We start from the raw sequence: 11,634 nt of genomic DNA on the forward strand, positions 1-11,634 counted from the left end.
TAAGCCCCCCACTCTCAGATGATTGAGACTCGATTTTCCCAGTCCCACCTACCTGGAAACCCAGACATTTTGCAGGCCAGGGAGGCCAGCTGTGTGAGGTAACACTGAAGGGTCATCCTTCAATGACACAATTTTGTACTCGGCGTCCAAGACTCAGCCTTTAGGTTTCTCTGTGACCTTAGTCCCTATAGACTTAGGAGAGCCCCGGTTTTGCCCGTGAGGCCCAGAGATGAGGCCTTTCAGACCCATGAGTGTGAGCAGCAATTGGAGGGCAGAATTCGGGGTTCCAGAAATGCCCCTCCTCCTTTATCATTGGGGTGGAAATGAGTCATCAGAGGAAGCTTGGCCCTTTGGGGAGGGACAACGTCTGTGTACAACCATAACATCCCAGGAAATAGCACCTAGTTCTGGAGTGCTAAATGCCTTCACCGAGGCTCCCAGTGTCTGCTCCCAAGGTTCCTTAGTGTACCAAGAGGTGCTGGAGACATGAGGCCGTCCATGTGAGCCCCTCTCCATTGTGCTGTCACCCATAACGTTGTCCTGGGGCCCTGAAAACCGGGATTGCCCAACCAGCTTTGGGGAAAGGATGTTGCCCTGGTAAAAGCCAGATAGTTGAGGGTGTGTCTTCCTACTGAGCATGGCACAGAGCTAGGTCCTTACCTAGGTGTTCAGAAGGCAAGTACCTTCCCACTGGAGCCCTGGCTCATCTTGGTGTTGGTATTTCCATAGCTGCCAGAGCAGAGAGTATTCCCAGGGCTAGGCCAGTGACCCCCCAAATTCAGCATGCCAGAACCCTTGGGTAGTACTGGAGACATTAGTCTCCACTTGGGTGGGCTTGCCTTTCTGGATTCTCTCTGTCTCTCTGGGGAAGGCAGTGGGGACCAGCTCAGTGATGCCCCTCCCCTCATGATGACAGGTGATAGCAATGACTGCTAGCAGTCCAGCCCACGGAGGGTTCTCCATCTGAGTGGCCAAAGACAGTCTCCTTCACACAGCTGGACTTAGCTATGAAGTCACAGACTGACTGGAAGCTAGGTGCCCGCTGGAGGGACTCTTGTGCCTCTGTGTATCAGAGAGGAATGCCAGCAGGGTAGGGAATATGCAAAGGGAGGCTGTGGGGAAGTGATGTCCACCCCTAGGCCCTCACCATGAGCGCTCATGGTACGTGCTCCTTTCCATCTTATGGAGACCGGCACTCTCTGGGTTTTAGGAGAGGAAAACCAAAGCAGGCAGGCCGGCCCACATCATCCCCTACTCAGTAAGCAAGGGTGGCTCCCAAGTGCCTCCAGGATCAGTGATAAAAATCAATCAGAGCCCTCCACCTTCTCGCCCCCTCGCATCCTCTTCGGTCCAGGGCCACGGCCTCCCGGCTGTCCCACCTTCCATCTCTCCGCTCTGGGCCTTCTCTCTGGCGGTTCTCCCCGCCTGCCCCGCTCTGACCGCTGACTCCCTGGCTTCCTCTAAGTCCCCCCTAAAGCCCCATCTCCTCCAGGCAGCCTTCCCAGCCCCTCTTCACTCCGGTGCCTTCCCTCGGTTCATTCTGCCATCCCCCCTGCCCGAAGCTTTGCTAGGTATGTTTGTTCGCTCGTGGGCATCCTCCTGTGAGCTCTGTGCAGGCAGGCGCTGCCTTGGTAGCCCGGGACTCAGCGCCTGGCACACAGTAGGCGCTCCACAGCCGTCTGTGGGCCGACGTGGCGGCAGAGGCCCTGCACTCGGATCCCTTGGGCTGGCGGGTGCAGTTGATTCTCGCGTGGATGATGCCGGTCTGGCCCTGGAGCCGGACACCGAGGTCGCTGCCTGCCGCGGAGCTGGGTGTGCTTGGGCAAGCGCCGCCTCTCCGGGGTCCCGCCTGCCCGCCAGCTCCCAGCCAGTGCGCTCCTTGGCGCCCCCTGGTGGCCGCACTTGTGGCTCGCAGTCTGCTCGGTTCTCTCCTGTGTCCCATCAGACCCCTGACCACAATTGTGACCTGTCTTTGCAGTTCTGCACGGAGCTTAACCAGCCCACCCTGCCCAGCGTCCGGAAGTGGAAGGGCCCCCGGGGCTCGTGGAGGAGCGTCGTCTGTGCGAAACCCTCCAGCCAGCTCTCTCAGGTGCGTCCTTTAGGGAGATGCCTTGCCTTGTGAGAGCGTCCGGGGGTCCTTGCTGTCCCCAGAGGCATTTTGAATGTGAGGCAGCGTAGAGATCGTTGGGAGTAGAGTCAGGAAGACCTGAGTTCAAATCCAGCCTCAGACACTTACTAGCCGTATGACTCTGGGCAAGTCACTAAAACTTCTGTTTGCCTCAGTTTCGGCATCCGTAAAATGGGGATCATAATAGCCCCTAGTGATATAGCGTTTGTAAAGCTCTTAGCCTGGTGCTGGGTACAAGCTAAGTGCTACATAAGTGTTAGCTAATAATTATTATTCTAAATCGTATATAAATGTTAGCTATAATAGTAATTATTATAAACACTATATAAATCTTGGCTCTAATAATTATTATTACAAGTGCTACATAAGTGTGAGCTAAAATAACAATAATTATTCTTCGGGGCAGCTGGGTGGCGCAGTGGGTAGAGCACCGGCCCTGGAGTCAGGAGGACCTGAGTTCAAATGTGGCCTCAGACACCTAACACTCACTAGCTGTGTGACCCTGGCCAAGTCACTTAACGCTAATTGCCTCACCAACAAAACAACACGAAACAAAAAACGGAGAACCAATAATCATTCTTGTCAGTGCTACGTCGGTGTTAGTAGTAGCGGCAATAATGATAATGATTATATAGCGCTTACTTTGTGCTAAAGTGCTTTGCAAATAGTGTAGCATTGATCTTTCCAACAGCCCTGCGAGGCAGGCACTATTATGATCCCCATTTTATGGATGGAGAAACTGAGTCTCAGAGAAGTGGAATGACTAGGCCATGGTCATACAGTGAAGGAGAGTTGTAAGAGGGATTTGAGATTTTCCTGCCTCCAGGAGGGTCCCTGTCCACCAGCTCTTCCCACCCACGGGTGCCCTGAGACTCTGCTCTTCGTTGGTGGGTGAAGGGGACTGATGCACCCGAGTAGCCACGAAGTGATGCTGAGGAGGATCTCGGCTGCAGGGGCGCCGGCCTGCGGGCTCCGGGCGTCCGTACAGACAGAAGAAAGGGCCTCCTTGGATGTCTTCTTCAGGGGCTTCCCAGCCCTTAGCCCTCAGCCTCCCAATGACCCAAGAGGGTGGTGCTGCAGGTGCTCGTGATGACCTCTGCAGACGGGGGAGACACTGAGGCTCGGAGCTCGTGACTGACTCAGGTCATCGGGCTATGAAGTGGCTGAGGCAGGATTGGAGCTCAGGTCTCTTGCTTCCCACCTTTGCCAGGCCCTCCCACCAGCTCAGGAGAGGAGGGCTGCCTCCCACCTGTTTGCTCTTTCCCAACAGGGCGGGACTTACCTGGGATTCCTCTGGGATGCTGCTGCAGGGATAGAGCTCAAGGACGCAGGCTTCCAGGAGGGCCCTCAGGCCAACAGCAATGGGAAACAGTCAAACCCCAACCCCTATCTTGCGCACTTTAAGGTACCCTTCGGGCATGTTTTCACATGTGAGTGTGTGTGCGTGCACATGTGGGTCGTACATAAGCGTGGATCTGTCTGGAGCAGTGTGGTGCAGTGGAGACTGCTGTTCTTGGGGGATCTGGGCTCTAATTCTGCTTCTATCCAGAACCTTCCCTGTCTGGGCCTCAGTTTCCTCTCTGGTAAAATGGGGGCTGGGCTAGATGGTTTCTGAGACCATCCCTTCTAGTGCCAGGTTAGGCCTCCCCCGGCCCCTTTGGCAACAATCGAGGAAGCCTCTGGACCCGTGCTCAGAAGTATGTTTTTACATGTGTAAAATCCAGCACATGGGATCACAGAGGAAGCCGACTAGATGGAAAAGCTGTTATCGAGGCATTTTTGAAAAATAAGTCTGCAGACCCACGTCAGGACCCCCTGCCCCAGATCTGTGATTCTTAGGAATGGAATTTCATAAGACTGAGCTCTGATGCTTAATGAGTTTGGGTAGCTGCTTGGGACTGTGGAAAACATGCTGGATTTGGGACAGAAGGATGTGGGTTCAAATCCCAGCTCCTGCTGACTGCTTGAATGCCCACTGAGTGCCTCCATGCTGGGCGACCCTGGGCAGCGGCTCTCTTAGCCTCCAAGTTGGGGAACAGGTGCCCTCATCTTCAGAGGGGGAGTTTCTAACTGGAAGACTCTAGCCCCAGAGGAGTCCCAGGTCCAAACCAGAACAAAAAAAACACATTGACACCAGGGCAGTTTTCCTGGTTGAGGCATTCCCCTGTGGCCCTGGGCCCCGAGAAGCACCTCCCCTGGTGGGGCTCCCCAGCATCCAGGGCTCCCCACCACGTGAAGGGTCTGCTGGCTCTTAATCCTGCCCCTCACACCTCCAAGAGGAGGCAGGCCAGCCCTTCCAACAGTGGTGTCTTCACCAGTCTCTTTTTTCTGTTGTTTCCTCCTGTCCAGATTGGGGCAAATGACCTCATGTTGGTGAACCTGTGTCTGCCAGCCCCAGCCTGCCCCCTGGGGGGAGAGAATCCTGGCAAGACCCCTAGCAACAGCCGCAGAGTATCACCCTTTGCTCAGACCCTGCAGGACATGTTAAAAGGTAGGTGCAGGGGCCAGAAGGGGGGTGTTCATCGCCACCCAGGAGCGGGAGGCTGGCAGGGCCGGCCATCGGGACGCGGGCCTCCACCCTAAATCCTCGCCCCCCGTGTGCTGTGCTGGCTGGGACCATTCCTGGGCTTCGTGTCTCACTCATCCCAGAAGCATCTCTATGTGCCTGAGGGAATCGTCCTCAATGGAGAGGTAGGATGGCAGCTGTCATTAATGACTACTCACAAAGCCCCTTGGATGTCCAGCCCTGGGAGACAGGAATGTCAGCTCCCTTAGGGCAGGAGCCCTCAAACAGGATTGCCCCTGAAAGCTCCCTGGCTGGGTCCTGGCTTCCTGCGAGGGGGACCCTTTCCCACTGGATCACAGCCCAGCGGCCTGTGAAAAAGAAAAGGGTGGCCATTTCACTGTGATTGGGCCTTTGTAATCATGGGTATTTAGTTTATACACATAAAACCCCGAGTCTGAGGAGGGGTCCTAGGCTTCACCCAGCTACTTGACCGACTGCCTGCCTGCCTGCCAGGGCTGCACATCACAGACTTGTGCCCCAGAGGCCAATGGCCTTCATGTCTGTGCGGGCCCAGGCCAGGCTTGGGCGCCTTCTCCTCCTCTTCTCTCCAGCCCTGGGATGGTGAGGCCTTGATGTGCTGCTGGCCCACCTTCCCGAGCTAGCTCTCCCACCCCAGGCTGGTCAAGGCACAAGCTCTGTGGGCTTCCAGGGGCAGAGATAAGTAGTGACCAGGAGGAAGGCTTCTGGGGCCCCACCCAAGCTCTGAGCTTCAAAAGACACAAAGCAGCTTAGGCACCCTGGAAGGGCCTGGGCCCAGGACCCTGGGGGTTGAGTACTGGGCCTGGGCCTGAGCAGTACTGGGACACCCCCCCCCACTGGGGATTGAATGCTGGGCCCCCAGGGACTGAGTGCTGGGCCTGGGCCTGAGCAGTACTGGCACCCCCTCCCCCGGGGGTTGAGTGCTAGGGCTGGGCTCGAGGGGCCACCTCACCCAGCAAACCCTGAGTCCTGGGGGCCACTTTACCGGGTGCTAGCCCCCTCCCCCAAGTGCAGGAAGGGTCAGGGGTGATGCCTGGAAAGTGTTTTGAAAACTTTTAAAGCACCATAGAAATGGTACCTGACACTGTAGTAAAATATTTCAGAGAAAGTGTTTGCTGTGCACTGTGCTGGGCACATTTTGGAGGAATCATCTCTGCAGAAAGCCGGTGTGTTGTATAGAGTTGTCATGGGCAGGGGAGGGGTGGGGATGGGGTATGGCTTTGGAGGGGGAAGAACACGGAGGAGATTGGTCTGGGGTGGGAGGAGCTGCAGTAGGGCCACAATCTGCCTGGGGAGCAGGGAGCATGCTACCCACCTCCCAGGAGATCCACGACAGGTCCCACGTGGACCGATCTCAACCTCTGTCCACCTTGCGTGAACCAGCCCTTGGGCAGGCACTTAGAAGTCATTCCCACACACACAAGCACACACCTGCATACAATCAGTGAAGATCCATGCAGCAAGGGGGGTCAGACCCCTTCCTTCCAAGCACATGCTACTGATTCAAAGTGTTCACACATGTGTTTGTGGGGTGGGAGTGAGACCGAGTCTGAATAAGGGAGACCAGGCCCCTCCCAGCTGTGGGACTCTGGTCAGGTCGCCAAACCCCAGAGCCTCAGTTTTCTCATCTGTATAGTGGGCACCTTTGTCAGAGCTGTGGTGAGGCTCAGAGGACATCACACCCCAAAGCACTGGCGATTATTGTGATCACAGTTATGATTATTATTATCACTGTACAGCTTGGGAAGAGCCCCCCCATTCACTGAGGTTGGACCTGCCTCCTCTGGGCCATCGGGGCCTGTAACTCTGAGCTTCCCTCAGTGAATGCTAGAGCCGGCATTTGTCTCCCAACACTGCCCCCCACCTCTAGCCCAGGCTGGGCCTGTGGGGCCGCCCCTTCCCAAGTGCTCTGGCCCAGGCCAAGCCCTGAGAACTTCAGAAGGGACGAGGCCAGACCTCGGAGCCCCGGCGTGCTGGGTGGCCTCCTCCCTGCCCCCTCACCCCGAGGGGCGGCAGATCCATCCCCGGGAAGGTATTGGGGAGCATTCTGCAGGTATTACAGGCTTCTGGAAGCAGGGATCCTAAGAGGCCACCCCGCCACTCCCTCATTTTACAGACGAGAAGCTGAGGCCCAGAGGGTCAGTGTTCCAGGGTAGCCCAGGTAGCCAAGCCAGGCGTGGTCCAGGGCCTCGGGCTCCAGCAGTCAAGGCCTCATTGAGTGAGTGACTCCCAGCCACTGTAACCGCCCGCTGGGCTTTTCCCTCATACAGTCTCGACTGTATTACAGTGTCTCACTGATGTGTGGGGTGGAGAATATTCTGGTGACTGTCATTCTGGTCTTATCACCTCATCTTCCCCCCACATTAAAGCCCTCACCCCTTCTTACTGGGATGACCAGGCTCTGTGGGCTCCTCCCTGGCTCCCTGCCTCCCCTCTCTAAGCCTTCCTGCCCACTGCCTATGCTTGAGGTGCCCACCCTAGGCCTCTGTGGGTGGACAGAAGGCTGCTCTGAGCTTGGCAATGCCCCCAGCAGCACCTGCAGGCTCTGGAGGAGAGTGATGGGTGGCGGGAGGGAGGGGGTGATTTCCCCGGTCCGCAGGCCTGGCTGTGTCTGTCCTCCAGTGACAGCAGCCCTGGACCGGGCACTCCTGCCCTGTCCCCGGCCCTCCTGAGCTCAGCAGCTGACGGACCCTAGGAAGGTCTTGGGGGCCTTTTGGAGCCCACTTTTCTCACCTGCTGGAGAGAAATAGAGATGGCACCTCCCTCCCAGGGCTGTTCTCAGGCTCAAGTGAGATCATATTTAGAAATGCCTGCTTTTCATGAACCTTCCTGCTTCTCCCCCGCCCTTTCCTCCTTCCCTCTCTCTCCCTCCCTCTCCTTCTCCCTTCCCCTCCCTTGCCCATCTCCCCCCCTCCTCCTTCTTTCTCTCCCTACCACCCTTCTAGGAGAAAAAGACTTTGTTATTCTGGGAGATTTTGGCCAAGCTCCAGAGAGCAGCAGCTGTGACATCTTGAGGAAAGAGAAGTTCCAGCCCCTGGTCCCCGGCAACACCTTCACTGACATCAGCACCAAGAATCCTCAGGGCATGAAGTCACTGGACAACATTTGGATCAGTAAAAGCCTAAAGAAAGTTTTCACAGGTAAAAAACCACCCTCCCCCTTTCGTGAGGCAGTCCCGGGGCAGCTGTGGCCACACCGAACACTGGGCTGATTTCTAAAAAAGGCCTGGGTTAACCTCGCGCTTGGCTTTGCCGCCCTCCTCAGACACTGGGGACTTTGGCTCCTGGGACAGGGATCACAAACTGCTCCTGGGGCTCGTGGCCTCCCAGTCGCCCACAGAGAGACCCTGACGGGGTGCTCCCCTAGCCCCCACCCGGGAACGTCTGTGGCTTTAACCAGGGGCAGAGTTCCACTGGAGCTGCTGCTGGCCATGGCGTCAAGGCGGGCAGCCCCCTCCCAGTCTGGCAGCCTGAGGCAGGGCTCCAGTTATACCTCAGACCTCCTGTGGGCCCACAGGACACAGTAACTCGCTGTGGGGATGAGGCTGAGCATTTGTGGTTGGCAGAAGCTGTGTTTCTATAGACAGAGTGAGGAGGTCAGCTGATGGAACCTGGACCAGGGGGGTCTTCTCTTTCTGGGGCCTCGGGCGGTCCCTCTGGTGAAGCCTGGGCCCTCTTCTCAGAGTTGTGTTTAATGCAGGCCGCCAAGTGCAGGGATTACAAAGGACACCAGTTTGATTGAAGTGGTCGGTGAAATGTTTAAAGAAGCCAAGCCAAACTTCACAGACCCCAGGCTAAAACCCCCTGCATTGCCTTTGGCAGCGTCACTGTGTAAATGGTTTGATCTCAGTTAACCACTGACTCTAGTGACCAGAATCACACGAGGAGTTTCCCCTCCCAGGAGCCTCAGTCTGGAGCTCAGAGGCCGCCAATTCTACAGATGAAAAGCTGAGGCCAAAGGAGGGCTCGTCCCAGGTTCCCCAGGCAGGAGGGTGGGATTTGAACCCACAGCTCCTGACCCTAGAGCCGGTGTGCTGTGCCAGGCTCTCCGAAGCTGCTCTCACCCTTACCAGGAGCTTCCTCGCTCTTCCCCTGATGTCTCGCTTTTACTCCCTCCCTCCAGGCCACTGGGCAGTGGTGAGAGAAGGCCTCACAAACCCCTGGATCCCAGACAACTGGTCCTGGGGGGGTGTGGCATCCAGCCACTGCCCCGTGCTGGCTGAATTCTATGCCGACAAGGACTGTAACAAGAAGGAGGGCGTCCCCCGCGGTGGCAGCGGCGTGTCCTTGGAGCAGAGCGAGGTCCACAGCAAACATGAGCGATGACAGCGCCAGGACAGCGGGGGCCGAGGAGAGGCTGAGCTCTCGGACTGCAGCCTCGTCTGCGAACCGCCCCCCCTTCCTCCCTCCTCCTCTGAGGCCTCCGGGAATGTTCCGGAGTCTCATCCCTGCACGTGAAGCTGTGATTCTTTATGGGCAACAGAACGGGCACGCATTTATCTGACCGGACGTTCCTGTCCAAATGCAGATGGAGAAGGGAATCCCCTCAGCAGCCCACCGAAGCTGTTGTCCTGAGCCAGAGGTCTTGGGGGGCCCAGACAAGGGGCTCTGCCCAACGATGCACTGGAACGGTCAAAGTGCTGCCTGCCGTGGGCAGGCTCTTCTCTGTGTTTCTCTCAGTTCATCCTCCCTGCTCGGGCCTCCCTTTGCGATCTCCCCTGCTTGGTCCTGGCTGAGACCGGGTTAACGAGGCGCTGTTCTCTACCCTTGAGCTCTGTTTCTGACCTTCACCGTTCATCCTCCACTAATCTTCAGCCTCTCTGCTCCTGAGAGCTAAACGAGCAGGACAGAGCTGGACATCTCACTGACTGTGCCTGGCCCACATTTGTGTTGCCACGTGGGGTGCCAGTGGTCTGACACCTGCCCTGGGGCTTTTGGCCTCCAGCCTCTGGGTGCTCTCAGCACACAGCTGACCTTGCCTTCTCCTCTGAGGAGAGAATGGAGGTCCTGGGCACCGTCCTCCCTCGTTCTCTGCTCCCAGACACCCCGTCTCTCCTGCTCCTCCCTTTGCCTGGTCAGGAAGAGAGAGGCAACCCTTCTCCTTGCCAGGGCTGACCCCTTTACTGGCCGACCCCTGGGATGCAGGACCTTCCTTTACCGGGCCCCAGGCCCTGGCCTCCCATACCCAGCCCGGTCCTTCTCATCCTCAAGCTCCTTCTATCATTCCCCAGTTCACTTTCCTGTGTATCCTGTTTGTCCTTACCTGCTGGCTCCGTGCCTGACCCTCCCCTCAAGCTACCTCCCCATATCTCTTCTCCCTTTCAGAGAGAGAGAGAGACAGAGACAGAGACAGAGAGACAGAGAGAGACAGACAGGGGGAGAGAGAGAGAGAGAGAGAGAGAGAGAGAGAGAGAGACAGAGACAGAGAGACAGAGAGACAGAGAGACACAGAAAGACAGAGACAGAGAGACAGACAGAGGGAGATAGATAGAGGAAGGAGGGACAGAGAGGAGAGGAGAGAGGGAGAGAAAGGGGGGAAGAGAGAAGGAGGGAGGGAAGGAGAGAGAGAGAAGAGAGGGAGGGAGGGAGAGGGGGGTAGCAGGGCAAAGAGAAAAGAAAGGGGGGGGGATGAGGCAGAGGGGAGGGAGAGGCTTTCAGACTACCTCCTTAATCTCTTAAAGTCTGACTTCTGACCCCAGGCCGGCCACCACCCTCCTGAAGCTTGTCTCCCAGTGGTCACCACAGTCTTTTAACTGCTAAATTCTCAGTCTTTACTACCTGCAATACCAACCACCACCTCTCTTCTCCCCTGCCCTCCCTCCCTCCCTCCCATTCTTTTTTTTTTTTCTGGTGAGACAATTGTGGGTAAATGACTTGCCGTGAGTCACACAGCTAATGAGTGTTATGTGTCTGAGGCAGGATTTGAACTCAGGTCTCTCCTGACTCCAGGGCCAGTGCTCTATCCACTGTGCCACCTAACTGCCCCCATCCCTCCCTTTCTGACCCCCTTCCTAGTCCCTTCCCCCACGCTGCCCTGTCACTTTTAGCCCAGCTGTGCCCCCAGCTCTGTCCAGGCTCTCCTGTCTCCTCATGTACCATCTCTCTCTCCTGTGGATCTCATCCACTCCCCCGGATTAAGTCTAGATGCAGGTAGTTCCAGCCCTGACCTCTCTCAAGCGTCAGCAACAGCCCCAGTCACCAGCGGGGCACATTCTAGGGGTCCCATAGTTGTTTCGCCTCTTCCTCAGAAGCCTGTCTTCAAATTTCTGTATTTTGGTGGTGGCCCCCTCTGTCCTCCCCGGCCCCCAGGTTCTACCTTGGAGGTCTTCCTCTTCCTCACCCCGATGTCCAGCCAGCTGCCATGTCCCGTCCATCCTCCCTTCACACTGCTCACATTTGTTCCCTCCCCTTGGCCCGGATGGCCCCACCCTAGTTCAAGGCCCTCCCACCTCTCCTTTGGTCTCCCTGCCTCTGATTTCTACTTTCTCCAAAGCTTCCCCCAACCAGCTGCCATCTTCCTTAGGGCATGGCTTCCTGGTGCCCCTGAGACAAAATTCCAGTCTCCTTAGCTTATACTTACAGACAGCCCAATCTCTTTCCAGACTTGATTCTTTTTCTCTGAGCATTCTATGTCCGGCTGCACTGGCTGCTGATGGTCCAACTGGACATTCCATCTTTGCATCTGTTGCTGTCCCCCGAAGCGGCCCCCTCCTCAGCTTCATGTCGTCCTTCAAGGCTCTGCCCATCTGCCTCCTGATCTGGGAAGCCTTCCTTTCCACCCCCAGTCCTCCCTCTCCCCCACTTCGGGTCATCTGAAAACAGAGCGGTCCCTGTTGTACCCCCCTAGAGTGGAAGCTCCCTGAGGGCAGGTGCCGTTTCCTCTTCGGTTCTGTGTCCCTCCTGTCCAGCCCCGCATTTTGCAGACGGTGGGCACTGAATAAACGCTTATTGGATTGACTTGA

The 11,634-nt window shown here is 56.8% G+C and overlaps 1 protein-coding gene across 3 annotated transcripts in view; it reads left to right on the forward strand.

Moving 5' to 3' along the window:
* Positions 1-11,634, forward strand: part of EEPD1 (endonuclease/exonuclease/phosphatase family domain containing 1) — a 67,387-nt gene extending 55,753 nt beyond the window's left edge. For 2 of the 3 annotated variants that reach the window (XM_020964391.2, XM_020964388.2), the window contains exons 4-9: positions 1,979-2,089; positions 3,399-3,533; positions 4,478-4,619; positions 6,790-6,891; positions 7,619-7,813; positions 8,796-11,634. In XM_020964391.2, the coding sequence (XP_020820050.1) occupies positions 1,979-2,089; positions 3,399-3,533; positions 4,478-4,619; positions 6,790-6,891; positions 7,619-7,813; positions 8,796-8,998 (888 nt within the window). In that variant the 3' untranslated portion in view covers positions 8,999-11,634. The remainder of the gene's footprint in view (positions 1-1,978; positions 2,090-3,398; positions 3,534-4,477; positions 4,620-6,789; positions 6,892-7,618; positions 7,814-8,795) is intronic. The other variant, XM_020964389.2, reaches the window with a different exon arrangement.

The sequence above is a fragment of the Phascolarctos cinereus genome, unplaced genomic scaffold (genome assembly GCF_003287225.1).
Source record: "Phascolarctos cinereus isolate Bilbo 61053 unplaced genomic scaffold, phaCin_HiC Scaffold_4;HRSCAF=312, whole genome shotgun sequence".
Lineage (NCBI taxonomy): Eukaryota > Metazoa > Chordata > Mammalia > Diprotodontia > Phascolarctidae > Phascolarctos > Phascolarctos cinereus.